General features: G+C 42.5%; 1 protein-coding gene across 4 annotated transcripts in view; it reads right to left on the bottom strand.

Moving 5' to 3' along the window:
* Positions 1-21,318, bottom strand: part of gab1 (GRB2-associated binding protein 1) — a 47,795-nt gene that overhangs the window by 14,814 nt on the left and 11,663 nt on the right. For 2 of the 4 annotated variants that reach the window (XM_072384914.1, XM_072384917.1), the window contains exons 3-4: positions 1,860-1,988; positions 853-1,018 (exon numbers count right to left, since the gene is read on the bottom strand). In XM_072384914.1, the coding sequence (XP_072241015.1) occupies positions 853-1,018; positions 1,860-1,988 (295 nt within the window). Of the gene's footprint in view, positions 1-852; positions 1,019-1,859; positions 1,989-2,458; positions 2,570-12,880; positions 13,123-21,318 lie in introns of those variants that run through there. The other 2 variants (XM_072384916.1, XM_072384915.1) reach the window with 2 other exon arrangements.

Raw genomic sequence — 21,318 nt, 5'->3', positions numbered from 1 at the left:
AAGAATGTCTGTCTTCATACCCAGCTTTTCCTTTAAGAGTTTTATTGTTTTGCACACTTTTAAAAGCCAACACCAATAATTCTGCCGTTGATATCAGGTTTACTCTGTAGCACTCGCTATGTGAAAGAACGACAGGCATAATTGCAAGGACGACCTTGTGGAAGCATAATCAGTGACTCACCTGCCAAGTTTGAAAAGGACTTTCTCATAGAAGGAATTTTAGTGGTTTGTTGTGGCCAACATTTAACTAGTGCATAACCTCGACGCTGAGGAGAAACTAGAGACACCTGAGACTAGAGTTCAGTACCGTAAGTTGTCATTAGGCTCAAAGACAAAGAGACTCGGAGGTAAACAAAGAGTATGCGGAGCAGAGCAAAGGAAAACCAGATAAGAGACCAAAACCAAAAGGCCAGCAAGACCTACAGAAGCACAATGCTTTGATTATCCAGCTCCGGGAGCAAGGGTAACATGAGCCTCAATGCAACACATGGGTCAACACATGGATCATTAGACCTTGGCTGAGAACTATGCTGAATAGAGACCTGGAACATTCAGCTGATTCATCCAACTCCTGCCATCTTAGGAAGAAACAATCTCATAGGCTTATGTGCATTGTTCAGTTATGACAATAAGTCTCGCTATCCTGGCTGTGCACTGACGATTGTGGAGGGAAAAGAGTGAATCTGTTTCAACATCTGCTCAATAAATAGCAGTAGTAGCAGCTAAATGTAGAATAATTCAACTGGCTGGGCCGTATTAGCCAAGTTTCACAGAGCTGTCATCACCTGCTGGAAGAGGGCAAGAATACATATAGCATTAAAGCGTTGTTAGCCATTCAACGGTGATAATTACCATCATCAGCGGGGTTGAAGCCACAGATGTCACAGATGTGGCGAACCCACTTATTCATCTCTTCTTCGGTGTCAGCGACCAGGTAGAACACGCGGTCGATGGTCTTGATGTCAAATATGAAGCTGTTCTCCAAGTCCTTCTTGCTGAACGTCAGCCCAGCATCCACCTCAGGGCAGAAATCAACAGTGTTTATCTTAACGCTGCATCGGTCAGGGGAAAATGGATGACTTGGCATTGGTTAAAAGGTGGTCAAAGATAAAGGTTACAGCAATGAAAGGGTAAGTAGAGCTGTTGTGATTAGCTGAAATTGAGTTGATGAAATAATAATTGGGATGTGAAATTCTAGACCATTACCCTTACTGCTGGTAAAGATAATAATTAAGCCGATACTGATTTTCCATTAATGCCGGGGAAGCAATGAAATTACAACTTCTAAAACGAACTGAAGTGTTTTAAAGTGTCTCTGCTCTTTAACTCTCTTTGTATGAGCACAGGTTCTGTCAAACAGAAGCCTTTCACATTAAAAGACCATTTGTTTCATGGAAGAAATTTTTTTGTTTTTCCTCTTTTGTGGCCGACATAACTGAATGTAAAAAAAAAATCTGGCAGTTTCAGGGCAAAGTAGAAAAATATCAGCCAAGGCCATCGGCAGATGTTACCCTATGTGGCAACAGGCTCATTGGGGTCAATAAGCTGAATATCGTCCGATACTGACCAGATTAGGCTGATATGCGTGTTGCTTCCCTAATAATCAACATTTTGGTAATCGTTTTGTTGTTTAAGATATTTCAGGCAAAGATGTCAAACTGACTGAGGTGCAGCATCACGACTGGGAGAATTTTACCCCAAATCTTCAGTGATGTGACTTAAAAGTAAACAAACATCCAAACTACCTACTATTAAACATTCAACTACTATCATTTAAATGTCCAGTTTGTGAAGATTTGAGCATTTACTCAGCACCCTCGTTCTTCAATTTGCAGGCTGAAAGTAACAAGGAGCCGTACCTGCTCACACAAGTTGAGATCAATCACACGAATGGGCTTTTTGGTATGGTCATTCTTGTAGTACTCCAACACGTCTGGGTCGCCTGTCAGACGGCCACTGCGAAGAACAAACCACCGCTTCTTCCATGCCTGCAGGGTGAGCACACAAATGAGGCCAAAGGTTAGATGCACGTTCACACAATGACTGCTCCATTCCAAGATGACCACAAGGCTGACCAGAATGCTTTATTTTTGTCAGTTTGGCCGATGTGTCCGAGCTTAGCTTGTGTCTCGGTGTGCATTTTTCCCACCAGCTGCACTGCCCCTCACTGAAGAATGGTGAGAGCCAGAGGGAAGAGGCCCGCAACCAGAAATATGTGCCCGGGATATCCAGAACAAAAGCAGCATAGTTCGGTCTCACACCCTGACTAAAGTGAATAACTAAATCTATAAAGAGAAACAGGCAGTTTGTCTTTTCTTTCAAATGCAATTTGGTCTCGGTCAGGGAAAAAAAAAAAAGGCCCCCCGACTACGCAACTCCCAAAAATTGAAGTTCAGACATACCAGACAGTAGGGGGAAAAAAAAGGTGTAATCAGAACAGATTCATGTCTTTACATACTACATGAAAATAATTGACCAGGCGAATAGTTTCAACAAAGATCATCAACGAACACAATGAGCAATCAAAGGCTCCCTGTGCCACTTCACCGACAATTAAAGATCATTTCCACTCATGAGCATTTAACCACACTTGTTTTTATTATCATGCTACTTTGTCCTAATGTGAGCTTTCTCTCAAAAGAGAAACCTTTTTAAGAGTCAAGTCTCCTCGAGGAAGATCGCTTCATGTTGTCGAGTCATGGCAGTGTGGCCGAATGTTTTTGATGTCACGCTTGAAATCAGTTCAAGCACGCACGACTTGTTTGGGAAGTAAGAGAGAAGTTCGTCATAAGATAGGGGGATTTATCCAAAAATCTTTCACTTCCTCTTAACATTCAGGATTAGGTATCGGCGAGTTATTGTCGGACATTCTGTGCAAGATTCACCAACTGAACTGTGACACGCAAGCACCGAAATGAGAAGTTAAACTAAATACCAAAAAATGTTGAGTGCTGTCGCAATCGCAGGCAAGACCCAGAGGAGCAGCGGCCAACGCTGAGATCAGACGGAGCAGGAAACGTACCCAAGAGTGCGAGGAATGCAACCGAACCTCTGTTGTCGTCTTGGCGATAGATTTCGACCGTTTCAACAATACTGTGGCATTGTTTTTGTCATGTTTCTGTTGTTTTTCCTTCCACAGGGTGTCCTTTGTTAGCGGGCCAAGCCCAACACCGAGACACCACGACGAGCATCAGACCTTTCCTCTTTACAAACGGGAGGAAGACACAAGTAGAGCAACACAGCCCTGGGACTTTTACAACACATTATTCATACTGCACGCTGACATGCAGCACATTTTACACGCTAAGCTTATTGTGTAATGGCCAACACACCCACACGCACCAAATGAAATTTTAAACTTATTAAACCTGCATCTTTTGAGGCAGGCCCACTTGGATATTAACATTGACTGTAAAAGCTAAAGCAACACTGATGGTCAGTGTTGTGTTGGTTGTACAAAGACAGTGGGTGTGGAGAGGGAACCTCTCTCTCTCTATCTCTCTCTATCTCTCTCTCATATGACAAAGCAATCTTGGGTCATGTTACCCTGTGGGGAACAGAAGGACCGAGAGCTTGGGTTACAGCGAAGCCAGGCCCGCCCAGGGTGAGTGTTGACAACTGGGAAAGTCGGACATGCTCAAGACAGGGCTAAGTAAGAGCTGCTCTACAAAACCGCTTCGCATTTATTGAGCACAGTTCATTTAGAAAGTGGAAGATGTCTCAAACTCAAAACACATTCTCCAACTCTCAATATGAAATGAAAATCAAACTCAAGTTCAACCACAGAGGTCTTACTTTTGATCGACTAATCAATCACAAATACCATCATCTATAGGATTACTGAAAACAGAATTTTATATCAATGATGTCAAGATCACAAAAAAAATAAAAAGGGCTTTGTAGTATGGAGAAAATGCTTCATGGAAAACACCCTCGATTCATCAGAAAAGCATTCACCATGTAATCTTGTTATTAATCTAAAACCACAGCAAGGATCATGTTCAACACAACCAGCAAACAGCGAACGACTCATAGAATTAACCATTTGACAAATGCATTCAAAATAAAGCGGGGGGGGGGGCTACAAAGGCTGTATACCAAAGAAACTATCGGGAAGATAATAACATTAAAACACGTTCATGGACTTCCAGTGAAGTATCACTGCTTTGAATGCCACATTCGTGTGTGTAAATACTTTGTTCGGGGTCGGTCACAGTTAAAAGAAGCGGATTTCGATTCCAAGAGCTGGAACCTGAAGAGAATCTGCACCCACTGTTTTTTTCACTGCCACATTAGCATGGTTACAGGCTGTCGTGGCTCTAGGATGACAAGCTGTGTGGTAGCTGAAGCATCTCTCCTCCATCTGTGGGATTTCACACAGTTTTCCTCGTGCACAATTATACACACATGTACTGGGTTTTTTTTTTTTTTTTTTTTTTTACAACTGTGCCATCAATTCAACACCAGATTAGAATGGAAATAAATACTTATATAATGACAAAAGAAAAAGAAAACCGCAATCTTAGGTAGGAGAAAGACCTCAGGTTTGTCACTGATGTGGATACAAGCATCAACTGTGTTTATGTGCAGAAATGTCACCAGGAAAGAAACCGAAATTACATCAAGTCAAGAAGCAGGAGAAAATATTTGCATGCAGTGCAATAACCTTTTTAAACTCCGTCAGTGGTCAGTCATCAGATTTCTCCCTCCACCCCCAAGCAAACTGGATTAGAAACACAAACAACACAACTGCAGAAGAGCACTCAGACTAAACAAGTGGGAGAACAGGCACCACACGGGTTATTTCACAATGTGTCAAAGTGTCTGCATTTAAAAATCTACCTTTTCACTATAAACTGGGAAAACAATCTACCAAAGGAGTGTTTTCTTTGCACGGAATCCGTCATGCACTCTTGTTCACGGCATGTGCAAAGCTCCTATCTAATGATAAAATTTTTTAAAAAAAAAGGTTATTTGTTCACGTGGCCAAACAAGACCCTGCACAGCTGAGAATGAATGGCCTGCGAGACTGAACTCCACCACCTTTCACCAGAGCTGCTTCCGTTGCTGCAAACAGAAACGTCTCCAAAGTAAGAGTGACATTTCATTAAAAAAAAAAAAACACAAATATTCTACACTTATGTGCTTCAACTGCAAGAAAGAAAGCTGGAAAACCCACTGACTGTACCAGCATTGTTCAGTATCCTGCGCTCAAAGACTGAACAACACAGACACAAACACTGAGCAGTTGCACGTGGTTACATACCTCCTGGTAATGCTCAGTGAGATTGTGACGAGGTCTCTCGTCCTGCTTTTTGTTTTGTAAATTCCATTGTAGCCCGTGTTGAGTAGAGTCACTTACTAAATCCAGATTGGTCTAAGCCAGATCGCGGCGCTTAAAGACTGCGGGACAAATCCATGTCCAATCCAGCCTACTTTAATACATCGAATGCTGAACTGTTCGATTTATGGAAGCTGCTTCAGCTTGTCGGGAGTCTGGTGTTCACCACCCCAGGACGGGGAATGGGACAGCATGGGACGATACTGGTCCAGGATGGGGAGGGCTCCCCTGGTATAGCAGCTGTTCCTGCCAACCCCTCTTTATCCCCCAACCCCCTTTTCAGTAAGCTGTCTTCTGATAGGATGAGACACAGGAAGTCACCCTCTTCTATTTGCCCACCCAGGTCCTAAAGCTAAAAGGGGGCAGACAGAGAGGGCATTGAGCGGCTCACTAAGATGATGACAGAGGAAAGGGGGGTGTGGGGGGGTACTTGAGAGGAGATGCCAACTGAGTGTAGTCATGCTTCTGTCAGAGGCCTCCTGACCCAAGATCACTGGAGCATGACAAAGTCAGAGGTGGAGCAGAGATGCAAGTATACTTCAAAGATGTATAAAAAAGAAAGTTTAAGACATGTTGTTGTACTCAACTGCATTCAATTCCAATAATATGGTATTGTTTTCTGTTTCATGTGTTATTACCCTAATGTTAGGTACTCTGACCCCAAACTTAGCTCCTCCTCACTTAAGCAAGTTGTAAGTTCTAACTGGGCCGCTGCACATTTAATTTAATGTCATCTCCCATTATCTTTTTCCCATTATCAGTGTTTTAACACTGGCTAAAGTTAATTCGAGCAATTAAATCTTCATGTTAGCAAAGTACAAACAAAAGTATCAAAATATCTTTATAAAAAAATGCAGAAGGCTAACATTTCCCTACAGTTTCTTGGGAAGAAGAGGCTGGACATGACACATTTAAAGTGCAAACGCAGCAAAACGGCTTGTGCACTTACAGCCTATGTGACAAAGAAGATTTAGATTTATGAACAACTGAGCCAGTGCATGTCATTTCATCAGTTTGTTCTGAAAATACCATGAAGTGAAAATGAGTTCTAACATACACTACATTGCCAAAAGTATTCACATCCAGCCAAATAATTCAATCCAGGTGTTCCAATCACTTCCATGGACACAGGTGTATAAATTCAAGCACCTGGGCATGCAGACTGCTTCTACAAACATTTGTAGAATGGTGAAATTTCCTCGCTACTAAATATTCCACAGTCAACTGTCAGTGGTATTGTAACAAAGTGGAAGCGATTGGGAACGACAGAAACTCACGTAAAATGGCACAGTGCGTAGAGGTCGTCAACTTTCTGCAGTCAGTCGCTGCAGACCTTCAAACTTCATCTGGCCTACAGATCAGCTCAAGAACAGTGTGTGGAGAGCTTCATGGAATGGGTTTCCATGGCGGAGCAGCTGCATCCAAGCCATCCATGCATCACCAAGTGCAATGCAAAGCGTCGGATGCCGCCACTGGACTCTAGAGCAGTGGAGACGCGTTCTCTGGAGTGACGAATCATGAGTCTGACTTTGCACTGCACTTAGTGATGCATTGTTGCCAGGAAAACTTGTCTGTCTGCATTGTGCCAAGTGTAAAGTTTGGTGGAGGGGGGGGATTATGGTGTGGGGTTGTTTCAGGAGCTGGGCTTGGCCCCTTAGTTCCAATGCTTCAGCATACCAAAAGATTTTGGACAATTTCATGCTCCCAACTTTGTGGAAACAGTTTTGGGGATGGCCCCTTTGTGTTCCAACATGACTGCGCACCAGTGCACAAAGCAAGGTCCATAAAGACATGAATGAGCGAGTTTGGTGTGGAAGAACTTGACTGGCCTGCACAGAGTCCTGACCTCAACCCACTCGAACACTTTTGGGAAGAATTAGAGAGGAGACTGTGAGCCAGGCCTTCTGTCCAACATCAGTGTCTGACCTCATAAATGCGGTTCTGGGAGAATCGTCAAAAATATCCCATAAACACACTCCTAAACCTCGTGGAAAGCTTGCCCAGAAGAGTTGAAGTTGTTATGGCTGCAAAGGGTGGGTGGACATCATTTTAAATCCTATGGATTAAGAATGGGATGTCACTTAAATTCATGTGTGTGTAAAGGCAGGTGAGCTAATACTTTTGGCAATATAGTGCGTCTCTGGTGTCTTCACTGAATTAATAAAGCACAGGGAAATATGTCAAACTGACAACAATGATCAATTCCATGTCTGATTATCTTAAAAAGCCTGCCTGGAAAATGTTAAGCGTATGAGTAAGAGAGGAATCAACACGCTACAGTGACTCAGCTGGCTACCGGCTCTACTCACTGAGAAAGTGACAAGCCTACATATGTCAAGTCCAACAGTAATTTAACTCAGTAGAAAGGCAGTCTGCCTGCGATTAATTACTTGAAAAGGTCATCACAGCACCTAAACCCCGCCCCCTAAACAAGGTGAAAGCCTCATCCAAACAAAATCTTGGTGAATTATTGTGGTAACATTCTTCTCTTCCAACTCTCTGGCAAGAAAAAAAAAAAGAAAAGATACATTAATCACCTGCTACAGCTCCTTAGCCTCTGCTTGAGCATCTGGTGTGTGGAGTTATTTGCCAGTTAGAAAGCAGGAAATAAGCCACGGCGTCCCCAAACAGAGCGAGATACTGTTAGTTAGTAAGATGTGCCAAAGTCCGAAAAGAGGAAGAATGAGTAAATAGGCAACTGAGACTAAGTGTACTGGACACGAAGATCTTAATAAATGCAGTGGAAGTGGGTCAATGGAGCCTATGTTTCAGTTTGCTGCTGTTTAGAAAATTAAAACAAATATAATTGAAAAAAAAAAAAAGAGAGAAACTATGATGCCAAATCAGTCTTTGGCTACTAAAATTTGAACTAGCAAACCGCCCAACTCCACTCAAGCTCCACCATCTCCACTATAACAGCATTTAAATGGCTAATTGCGTTTAATGGTTTAGACAGCTTAATGCAGCATAAAAGGCCTGTAAGTGCACTAATGCCAATGTAGAGTCATCACAGGCTATTAAGCCGCATACTTAAACTTATCCTCAATGTCTCGATGCTAAATGATAGCGAGATGGGCCTTTGTGTTGCCGTGTTTCTGCTGGAGTCGGAGATCAGATATGACTTTCTCATTAGGAGCCAAACAGGAGTGCTCTCTCTTACTCCTCGGTTAGACATTAAACTAAACATGGCTTCAGTCATGTTTGTTTCTACAGCTTCACGTGTGCCAGGCACAACATGTGGACACTCTTTGGTGCGGGTTCTCCTCTCAGATCCCCTTTTGCTGCATGAAAGGAAATGCACTTTAACCCCATGTAAAATACCACTCAACCGATCAGTTTTATATGGACACACGAAAATTATTTTACCCCAAATGCAGATTCCCCAATAGCTCTAATGGCTGTTGCATGTGGTTATTGTTTATTTGGAACGCCTGTGTCTTACACTGCCTGCCACGATATACTTTCAATTCTACAAAAAAAAGGTTGTGGACAAAACAAAGGCCAAACAGCTCACTGATTCAAAGACATCACATTTAGCTAAACAGATCAGGTTGAAATAAACCAGTGATCACTAAACCAGAAGCGTAGCAATACAAAGCTGAAACTTGAAAAGGTGTGAGTGTGTGGATGAAGCAGCCTACATCTAAAAGCAATAGAATCTAAAGCGACTTTCAGTTAATCTAACTGCAACCAAATATGTCACCGTCCTCTCTAATTTAGCATCCTGGTGCTTCTCCGTAACAAATCACAATAGCAATGAGTTACATATCGCCTCCTATATGGCTTCAATCTGAACTGCTGCTGTTACATTAACAACAGTATGCAAATCAATGGTGGCTCTTACTCTGCCAAATTACCCCCCCCATCGGGGGAGTCAGACCAATTTTGTTATGATAAAAAAAAGAATAAATAAATAAAAGAAGTTCAAATGTTCCAACACGGTGGTTCACTACAGTGTTTGAGCTGCAGCGGCATCTCCCGCTCGCTCCGACAGACAAAAGACGACATGTACAGTGAACCTTCCCCTTATCTAAAGTATTAATTTTGTTCATAAATCAGAAGAATACTTCTCAAGTATTCATTTGTGTTCTCTTGCACAAAAAAAAAAAAACCCAACATGTTAAAAATGGCTTGGGTGTGAGCCGCTGTCGTGTATCAGGAGCTGGGACATTTATTTGATTTCTGATATTTGAAATCTGAACACAAAAGCAACACATGCGTGACTTGCTCATTACGGCGGCAAACGACGGTGCAGAGTCAGATGCAAAGTAGTATATATTATTATACACAGGTTGGACAGCTTTGATCTGTTGGGTGTGAACAGATGAGACTATTTTCTGCGCTAGTTCTAATTATACAGAGATGCTTTTAACGAACCAAGTGACAACATTTACAACAGACAACACCTTTAGATTTACAGAGGCCAGACATTAGAATACCTTTTTGAACGTATGCCTCAATTGACATGTTGATCTTTACACCGTTTTGGACAATATTGACCTTTCAGTAGGTCGGTGGTAAACTGATAACTCCGTCCTCTTCATCAACTAAATGTTTGCATTAGCTTTGATCTGGACACACAGTTAACATGTATCAGCTTGCGACTGGCTGAGCCATCTGTCCCATCTGAGTGGGCTGTGGGTAAATGACCTGCACCCCCAGCTGCACTGACTCATCCCGACTAGGACAGCTTCTCTGTTTGTTCCTTCAGAAAAAAAAACACACTGCAAGGGCTCGAGCAAACGAGAGACGGAGCACAATATGCACGGCCTGAAAGTTGAGGTAGAAAAGGTCGAGATTTCGGTGATGACAGAAAGGATACGATGTGCTTATATTTTATCTAGCAGAAATCATGAGACATTTTCATGGTCGCGCAAAAAAAAAAAAAAAAAAATCAATTCTTTGCTGTCGGTTTATGTAACATGAAAAGAAAAACCTTCCTTGATTAGTCCTACACAGACACCGTACATCTCTACCTGGCAGGAAATTAAAAATACAACAGCAAACAGGGCTTCAGTATTGATCCGTGTGCTCTTTGGAGCAATCTCACGACAAGGACGTGGAGGGACAGGTGAGATAAATGTATGACGAGATAATCTTCCAATCTTACAGTGTTCGTGTAGAAAAATATGAAATACAGAAGAGAAGAAGAAAAAAATGCATGCAAAACATTACTTGGCGCTATAACGGACATTTGACACTTTTATCTTATTTAATTTGCTTCAATACAAATAGGCCACAATATCAAACCGAGTCTGGCGTGCATCTGAAAATGTTCCCCATCTGAACAAGCAGATCTCTCAGTGTCAATATGTACAGAAGCATGAAGAAATGCCTCGAATTATAAATGATAAGAAAAGGTTACTCCACAGCAACACCACGACCTGTTCTTCCCGTTTGTGCTGTCATTGCTCGAAACTTAGACACAAGTCACGGGTTGTGTTTCTGACGTACAAGGATGCTGAAAGCACGGAAATCCCGAAAGAAATTCCATTTTTAGCTATTTGGGTAAATACCACAATATTAAATGAGTCCATCTGCTGACGTAGAGGTCAAAAAAAAAAAAAAAAAACACTCGACCAAATATTTCTGTGACATTGCAATTTGACTAAAATGTGGTAAACAAATACGCAGTCTGTGAGGGTACTTTGCCTTCCTAGGCCTGACTATGAGATCCCTAAAGACTGTGCTGAACAAAGGCTGTTCTAAGAGGAGTGTCAAGAGCGTCAGAGATTTTAGCACTCATGGCCGTGGTGACGAGGTCTGCAGAGCTAGAAGGAGGAGAGGAACAAAAGCTCCTCTATGCTTAGTGCCGCAACTTGTATAAATCAGTCTTTGTTAGAAGGACATGACTGGGATTCTTGCTAAAAAGCTATTTTTACATCCCCGAGCGCCACAGAGGGCATTTTACGTACAAGTAAGAGTCCGTGGCCTTTGGCTAAGGGAGGCTTTTCCACCAACGTCATCAGCCCTCCGCCTGCTGGAGGGAGAGGGGACTTTTTCGTGAAATATGCGTGCCTGAGGTCTACTATCAGTGGGCAGTGGTTACACGTCAGCCGATGCAACCACAAGTCTCTGTGACCTCAAGGTAAACTCTGTAGATTGTTCTGTTGGGATCACACAGCCTTGCGAGATTTTCTCAGATGAATCCAAGTCACAACTGGTTGTAAACAGCTGCCACAACAGACACAAAGCACAATGTCTATTCACAATTAATATAATGATACAATAAGACCACCCTCACACACACACACAAATGAGACGGGGTTTGAACAAGTTTACCTACAACAGAACAGCTATTCAAGCACACAGATGGGCTAAAAACATGCATCACCACTCAGAGGAAGGAGACAACTTTATCTGGGCTATCAAAGGCTATTCCTGCAGTAAACAAGGCCGATGAATGAATTGATTTTTTCATCACCAACACCAATGTTACAAAGAAGGACAGAATAAAGAGGTATGATGAAGAGAAATCTATACTAATTATTCCAACTACATTCTGACAGGCAGCTAATGTCTTTTTCAGACATGGGAAGAATGGCACTGCAGACTTTTCCAACTGCTTTGTGTAACTTAGTCACAAGTTAACGTTCCTGAATGCTACATTCAGAGATTTCACCTGGTGTGCAAAAAGGAGTGGGTAGCAGAGAGATGCGGGGAGCGAGCGGGGAGTTTAAAAAAAAAAAAAAAAAAAGAAAAGTCCTGATGAGGAGGACAAAGAATATTCTGTTTTCTTTCATGGCTGAATCGCTAATGGATCTAAAAACATATTTTGCCATTAATGTCGCATCATGAGCACAGGGGAGGGGCTCTTTGACCCCTCTAACAAAGCACCGAACCAGACATTTTCACATCGGTTTCATCCTCTAATGTTATTTGTTAGCAAAATCTAAAGCATGTTTTCGAAAAATGTGAAAATGAAAGAGTATTTAATTAGGACTCCTTTGGCTGGTAGGAGAACGCTGTAGATTTCCATCCACAGAGTTAGCATGAGATAACACGGGACAAACAGAGAGACGGACATGGTTTTCTGGAAAAGTTAGTTTTTAACTGCGCCTGTCGCACTGTAAATGGTAATAGTTTTAAAGGCTGGTCCGACAAAAGTCTCCTTAATGCTTTGAAATGTCTCTGACTGCATGTGATTATTTTAATTCAACAAGACTTTGTGTGTAAGGATTGAATTAAATTGTATCTAAGAAGGATGTTTTATAAGTTGACTGCAGAGTTGATGCCATACCATTAAATACGCTGATGTCACTGGCTAGAAATCTGCTGCGATGCGCTAAAGACAACTTTGCTGCAGCACTGATATGTGAAGGGAAAAAATACACATGATTTTTAGGTTTTCTTAAGTTTTCCCTTTGCAGAGCAAACATTTAAGCCCAACTTTCATCAAGACTGCGAATGCATCGTGTCATTAAGTTTTAATATTAAATTATTTTTTTTAAAAAGAGGACAAGAACATCAATATACCTACAAATGTCAACATATCATCCATGAAATAAACAGAGCACGACTGAATATCATTAAGCCTACCATGCACATCCGTGGGAGCTGCTGTCATACTGCTTGTAGTGTCTGTAACGGACAGTCAGAGGGCAAGTTTGATGTTTTTGTTGTTGTTGTTTGCCTCTTCTGACTTTATCAAGTGCTGCAATGTGTCGCGGGGGTCTTCAGTTTGTGACCTCTCCCTCCTCCGACTTCCTGTTCAATGTAATCAGGCTGCCCCAGACCCTCTGAGAACTGCCACCGGTAAATCAGTCGGGGTGGGACTAGAAAGGCGACAGAGTCTAGAAAAAAAATGCAGTTAAGCGTTTCTCAGTTCATTCCACTGATAACAGGGGCATCGTTTTACCAACAGAAGGTCTTTGCTCCTGCGCAAATTATAAGTAATTGAGCACAACTATTTATCTAATCCATCAAATTAGATTTTGTAGATTCACTCTCAATATACAGATGTAGTGACGCAGCCTGAGAGAGCTTTTACAGATAAGTCGTAAAAGTTTACCCACGCTGTCCATGTGCATTTCTCCCCATAAACAAAATTGATTCAGAAGTATCTCTTATGTCCCAACCAATATCCTGTATGGGGTGGATATCACATGAAAGAAGGAAGCCTTTTATGAGGGCTTTAAAAATGCCTTGTCCAGCCACTCATGCTGCTTTTCCTGATGGAATAGGTTGCAACTACATAACCCTGTCCCCAGGTTTCTGCAGTAAAACCTCCATTTCTTCATTGCCATTACTAATCGAATGTCTGCGCGAGCTCAAATCAAGAGCAAATCACTCCCTTGTATTTCTCTTCAGTCAAATCTGAGGGCTTGGTCCTCTTCCCTGGATCTGAGACTTCCTCTGCTCCCTGTGGAGACTTTAAGATTGTGCTTCCCATCCGCACTGTCAATAAAAAAAAAAAAAAAAAGAGGTCAGAAATGCCACGGCATGGACAGCTTCCTGCGCTCAGCCCCTTCAAAAGAGCTCTTCCTTCACAGAGCACTGACGCAAAGCACTTCCTTCAGTGCTGCAAACATACCAAGTCAGCAATTAGAGGTCATTTTAAGTCGAGAGATAACAAGGGGTGACGGTGACTTCGTAATTAATAAAAGGCAAAAATTCTCCTCTCTTCCTTTACTGGAGGTGCATTAGGTTGAGGTCACAAAGTGTTCCAGCAGTCAGTCTGACGGGGCGGGAGAGACCTCTCATTCTGGGGGAATATCGACGGTTTTCTTCCTTGTGTTAAAAAAATCACATAAAGTGAAATCTTTTTAGCGGCAGAAAAAAAGCGATGCTCTTTGGCTGCAGCGAGACTGACAAAAGTGAAATGCTTCATAACCCTGAATCACTCCGCATTTCATTTTTCGAACAGGGTCAGGTGTGATGAAATGACCTTTTCATAAACTCCACATGATCCACATGTTTAAGATGATTTTCCTGATGTAATGGTGTAAAAGCAAACCTCACAAAGTCACTCTGCCAGGGAGCTATAAGAGGGCAAAATCATGCATGACGCCTCTGTAGAGTCCAAACTTGTGAATACACTCTCAATCCTAACCACTATAATCTTACTACTTCAACATCAAAGATGGCCAATTATTTTATTGAATTAAGGGTTAAGCAAATGAACCATGATTTGATTATCTTTTAGAACAATTTCAGATTTTTTTTTTATTCTTTTTAGTGCGCTCTATAACAGCTATTCACTGTGCGCAGAGATGGCTGAAACAAAAAGGACTTTATAAAAGGGCCTTTTGTGACGCTGATCGTAGATTGCAGTAATTAGTCGATTTCTAGTGATGCATTCACAAGCAACCCCTTTTCTTACCAAAGGTCAGGGTTGCTTAAAAACAAATAATGCTTGTACAAAATCCCTAAGTCCCCGAGTCTTTACCCCAGACAAGTTTTCTAGGCCAAGAAAAGAAACAAAAAGGTCCATATGATTTCCAGGTCTCTGAAACATGCCTTTGAGAAACACATAATCGTTTATGCTCCAGTGTGTTTGTGCACAACTGCTGTGAAATGTGAACTCGCATTGAAACCCTTGACCTGATCTGAGAACGACCATAACTTGTTCAAAAGCAAGCCAAGTGAATAACAATTTGACCACAAATGTAAACTGCAAACCACCTGCTGCCTCTTCTGATCAGAGCCGTCCCAGAGCGATGTGCCAGCCTGCGTGCCTCGCTGGTTAAGGGATTTTTGTGTGTGAAAATGCCGTTTAACATATGACCACATAAGACCAACAACAAAAGCACCAAACCTGAGAATGTGAAATAAGTGGCATGCTGGCTTAAAACATAAAGAAAAAGAGACGGCTATAAAACGAGATAGTGATGCAACTGCAATCAGTCCAACCAGCCATTTCATTTCTTTGAACATTATGAGGTATTTAGGCATTATTTTTCTGAATTCAGTGTAATTATTTACAGATAAATAATTTACACAATTACATCAGAAACATAAATATATATATATCTATCGCCGAACAGCAGCGACCCTTCTGGGGCCAAAGACAGCAGAGGAGAAGAGTGAGAGCGGAGGCCAGGACCACCCAGGCAAACCAATTCAAGTGACCCACAACACTGGTTCGTGTGTGTCTGCGCGTCTCGAAAAACCCACAACAGAAATTCTAACTCTCGAGTGGTTCTGAACTCGTCAGTTTCCAATCCGTCCACAGCACCGCTCTGTTCCCATCTCGGCATCAACCTCTTCATTTCTCTCCTCTCCAAGAGACCACAAGAACAAATCTTTGTTAAACTGAAACATCACATTGTTCCTTTGTATGCAAGCGCCCGTCTTCCCACACAGGTCAGGAACACAACTGTGAAAAATCTGAAGTCTCACTTCTTCCAGTGAAGCCAAAGCTCAAGATGCAGAATTTCTCAAAAACACACACATCCACTTTCATGCATTGCAAAAGAATAACACGGAGGCTTTTAATATTCTCTGGGCAATCGTCTGTGATCATTTTGATTTGCGCACTTAGACACACTTACGCTAAGCAATATGTAAAGTGAAGTAAAGTATGGAGCAACATTCGAGCTTCACCAAAGGAAGAAACCTTGGCATAAGGATCAAGTGCTAAATTCAATCAAAAGGCCAGAGTATAAGTAGGACAGCAAAAGAAGTGCAAAATAATGTGTTAGGCATATTTAAAGTGTTAGGAGAGGAGGTATGCTTGGAAGAAATGAGTAATCAAGTCGCTGTCTAACGTGGAGAAGGATGCCTCTGCTCTGATAGCAAGTAGCAACTGGTCCCACCAACACAGACCTTAGCAGTAATGGCAAGAACCGGTGGGTGTCATCTTCTTAGTGATCAGAGAAGCCATGTATGTGCACAACTGCACCTGAAATCATCCTGACTGGGTTTTCTTAAAAAAAAAGAAAGAAAGACTGAATATCTGAATAGATTGGAGAATTGGCTCCTGGTAGCTCCAAAAATGACCGACTGAGAGGAAGAGATGAAGCCGGATTATTTCTTTTAAAAAGTGTTTGTCTTTGAGCCAGCAACGGATCTGTAGAGGCATGACCATTAGACCATGAAAGGTGTGGTTTCAAATAGTAATCAGGACAAGTTTGTGAGCTGCAAGCCTTGTTTTAGGTCAAATGAGTGTATCAGCGAAAGACCGTCAGCAGAGCTCAGAGTGTCTATGTGATGCAAGTAAGATGTTCTTGTCACCTGGGAAGTTGGGATGGCAGCCATCTTCTGTAGCAGACAAGCGAATGTCTAGCTATTCCATAAAGTTGCCTCCGCAGGACAGAAAGCGCACCAAGTACACAACAAACTAAACGTCACCTCGGCTGGGGTGTCTGTCCTGTGACTTCCAATCGCTGCCCCTTAACCAAAATGCAGTGTGGCGATTTCACACTGGCTGTCCTTTGCACACCCCTGGGCGACCAACTCTCCTCCCTCCTCGTGTGGAAACACAGAGGACTCGCAGTCGGAGGCTCTCGGTGATCCATTTCAGCTTTTGAAAATGCTCTGATGCTGAGGTGAGGTGAGGTGAGGTGACTTACAGCAGGGATGAGTGAATGTGTGGTCAATGGAGAGCACAACCAGGGTAATAATTGCTTACTGGTTTGATAGTTTGTCACACAGAAAGGTACTTTCATAATCCAACAGAGGCAACGTGTGGGCACCTCTGTCTTTGCGCTCTGGCATTACGCTGCACTGGAGGTGACCGAAGAGGAGAGGATGTCAGTGGCTTTGCTCGATGGACTTGCACAGGCAGACACGCAGGTGTACAAGTAGGTCTCAACATGAGGGCTTTAGCAGTGGTGGTGCAATACTGGTGGAAAGTTTGTAACAAACGTCTGGTGCCCCAATACTCACCAAAACTTGGGCCAATAAGGCATAATAAACGTATGCAAGTACTCGATGGCACACGGTTACATCTGTAGATATAACAGAAAGTACCATCTACGTTATAAATTCAGTCTAAAGAGATTTGTGAACTTCAGCCTCAATTTGAGCTCGTAACCGTGTTTTGCTTTAAAGTCTGTGTAAAGTATTACATGATAGAAACGACGAAATTCTGAGATGGTACTAAAAACCTCACAGAGGACTTAGAGAGCTTATGGGCTTTGATAACTTTGATGCTTGCTTATTCTGTGGCAGCACATTGTACCACTGTGCGCACGGCAGAGTCTACCCTAAAGAAATGTTTGCTTTGGTTTCTGATTCATGTTCCTAAATGAAAGACCAGGAAAAAATATTAAAAAAATAAAAATAAATCAGTCCAAAATAACTAAATTAATCTAAAAACATTATCAAGATATACATATCTTTGTGTCTAATGAGAGCTCAATTATCTAAAAATAATTCCATATTCCTTAAAGCAGACCAATAAGGACTTGTGGTAAACAGCCTGTGGAAACAGTCACCTTTCTATCATTCGTCATGTCGCAGATCACATGATTACAAATGTTAATAAGCCTTTATACAATCAGATCGCAAGTTAACGTGGTGCTGTGTAGAAACCGGTGCAGCAATCCAAGCCAGCACATGCTACAAGGCCATACAAGTCGGCCCCTTGCCAAAGAAAACAGGACAGTTGTTTTATGCAGCTGCACATGTGCTATAAAAGGTAACATTTGTGCATTCCTACTTTACCAGAAATAAACTGGTTAACCAACATTTGCTGTGTATTGTGGAGGCAGCGTACAAGTCAGTGCCCACTTTTGTTAACATAAGTTAGCAAATGCTTTGAAGCTGGGGTGTGTGTGTGTGTGTGTGTGTGTGTGTGTGTGTGTGTGTGTGGGGGGGGGGGGGGGGGGGGGGGGGGGGGGGGGTCTAAACACAACTTCCAGCAGCTGCATTTACATTAAAAGCTCCTTCTGTGCGTGTGCCACACAACTGAGGCAGCATCCTAATACGCGAGCTCGTCCACTTCGCATCGATCCGTAAAGTGCTCCTGAGATATGATCAAAACAAGCTGCTTTGTTTTCTCATATTCAGTCTGTCATACCCCCCCCTCCTCAGGCTACCATCCCACAGTCCCTCCGCTTTCATGTGCAGCTGTAAAATTCTCACCCGGCCAGGCGCCATTTGACTCCGGCCCAAAAAAAATCTACGGTAACTATCCAAAGAACACAGACCCTGGGAGCCATACTGCTATCTTTGCAAACAGCGGAGCACAAAAGCCAACATTCTCATGAAAGACTGAAGGAAAAACAGGTGGTCTTCATTTCTGGGCTTCAATGGGTGACCCAATAACAAGATAATGTCATGATTATTCTAAAAAAAAAAAACAAGTATCCTTTCTAAGATCTAACTGCAGAATAGCTGTGGTTTCTTCTTGAACACCGAGGGCCACATATTGAGACACCTGAACAAGACTTAACATAATCAAAGCTTTTGTTTGCCTCAGCTTTTTCCACATGCTTATCAGAAAATATCTGCAAAGGAAATACTGAAGCTTACCAAACATCTCAAAAGCAGGTACTATATTCTCTGAAGCGTTGCCGGTTAGATGCTGTCGTCCTTGTCCCGAGTGACTATAGCCCACGGTGCTCCGCTGGCTTTGAAAAGCGATGGTTTTATTGCCGTAGCTGCTACACTAACTCTTCCTCGCAGAGTGGGAACGGGAACTCTCAGTCGAGTAATCATTCAATAATACGAACAAGCGTGCACAGACAGACTGAGGGAAAGACGGAAGGGAGGAGAGAGAGAGAGAATGCAGGGAAGATGTAACAGAGGAGTGCACAAGGAAGTGAAGAACTGATCAGTGGTGGGTCTCCCGAGCTCCAACCCAGCGCTTTTACACGGGCCCACACTTAAACCCGTACGCACAGGTAAAGCATTAACCCCAGTGGAGCAGGTTTAAATATTAACACAGCATCACATCAAGTATGACTGAGGGAGCACAGAGGCGTCAGTGGTTACTTATAATGTAGGCAACGGTTCAGTGCTTGCACCATTAGCTTTGTCATCGTAACCTAACCAGCTACCTTATACGACGCTTTGCAGGAAACTCGGTGCTTTATGAAACAGAGGCGAGAAAAACACACACATAGCAAAATAACATCCCTAAGTGGAAGTTTCCACTTTGTTGGCGCTTTTTATCTTCCTGGTCATCTGTTCCCGACACACATTCTGTGCAAAAAGGTTTCCTGTTTTGCCTCCTTTTGTCACTGTGGTTGTGTTTGGGAGTTTGTCGGGTTCTAACTTTAGAACCTCTGCTATATTAACATTTATGTTATGCTGCGGCAGATAAGGTCACATGCGGCACCTTAAACAGAAGAGGAGGGGACTGGGTTAAAGACCCACAAACCACAAAAACAAACAGCAGTGTCTGTCTCTTCGGTAAAGAGAATCCGACACAGCCACAACGTGAAGCATAAGAAATATGAACAGATGATTTGCTCGTGTTGTACAGCAAGTTCTTCTCTTGCAAAATACATGTCTTTAATTATGGCATTAAAAATTGCTCCACATATTAGAAGTGACAAAAAGGAAACCACAGCACACAGCAGCACAATAATCAAACTGTCCTTTTTTTTTTTTGCAGCAGTAACCCAATTTAAATCATATCATTTCATTGAATGCATTTCAAAATATTGAAATAATTCCAACATATCAGAGTCAAACAGAGTAAATTGTGGAGCAATAAGGTCACAGTCCCCACAAACTTTGCTTGCCGTGACCTTAGCGTTTCTCTCGGAGTCTTGCCGAAAAAGACAACTGCAGTCGAGAGCCATTTCCTCTGCACATGCAAGGCGCTCGCTCGTTTTCAAAGGATTACTCAGAATTTCAAAGCCAAAAATAACTGTCAAGTCAAGAAGTCGAATCGGCATCGCAGCGAATCCTGAACGATGAGCTCGTTTGGTACGATTTGTATCCGTTTACCTGGTTCAGAAGAGTCCAAGCTCAGCTCGGATTAAAACACGGCGCTTTAGATTAGCAAGGTAAGCAAGCTGCTGACCAGCCACTGTTGTTGAGTTAGTCTGACCACTTTCCTGCCTACCCTGCTGACTTCCCTCCCCTCCTCTCACTCCATAAAGTCTGCAACACCCAGCTCCAATAACCCATGACCCACAGGAAGTAGACACAATGGACTGAAAATAACACATCACCTCCCCTGGCAACAAATGCCCACCGCAACCCCCCCCCATGCACGCAGCCTCTACAATACCGAACACCTACAACAGGCTGGCTCAAGATAGGTGGGTAGAACCAAAAATATCAGCCACTACTCAACAAGCTGTGCCCACAAGCCAGAGAGTGCACCATCCCACTCTGAGTTCCCAGCTTGGCTTTTTACTCACTCCTGCGCATGGTCATGTCAGTACAAAGTGATCTCTTCAACAGATTTACACTGTGTACATGACATATATATATATATTACATTTGCATGTGTTTCAAAAACCATGAAACCCACAGTGAATCACAGTTGCAATGCACACCACACTGTGGGTTGAGCTGCGAGGTAAGGCAAGGCAAATTTATTTATATGGCACAATTCAGCAACTAGACAAGTCAAAGTGCAGAGCTGTTGTGGTCTCTCTGCTTTCTACAGGAGGGGATCACTTCTCCGCAGTCAGGCCTAAAAACCATCTGTGGGTAAATGTGTGGGTGAACGCGTGTTATTAGAAGTGTTTTCGTTAGATATTACACGGCATGTTAATATTAGCTTTCGGTCACATACCAAAAAACAACAGTCAAGCCATAAATTAGTATATCTTAAGGCTTTTTGTTCCCTAACTGTTCAATAATGTAAAAAAGAAAAAGGAAAAAAAAAAATGCTGGATAACAAGTACCTAGTTAATTCTGTGTTACTCCACTTTATGTGCATCTAACCCCATCCTGATCCACGGAGTGAGCAGCAGCAGTCTAATCCAATCACTCCAATGAAAATTATTGTAAATCACATTAAGTGACCCATGAGAGGTTGCCTTAGACATGATCTAATTAGCAGCTCTCTTGCAAGAGTCTGTCCATGAGGAAATGGCTTGAGATGTCGAACAGAAGATAAGGAAATC

Source organism: Leuresthes tenuis, unplaced genomic scaffold (assembly GCF_036924035.1).
Source record: "Leuresthes tenuis unplaced genomic scaffold, fLeuTen1.0.hap1 SCAF_4, whole genome shotgun sequence".
In the NCBI taxonomy this organism is placed as follows: domain Eukaryota; kingdom Metazoa; phylum Chordata; class Actinopteri; order Atheriniformes; family Atherinopsidae; genus Leuresthes; species Leuresthes tenuis.
This window is presented reverse-complemented; position numbering and strand designations above follow the sequence as displayed.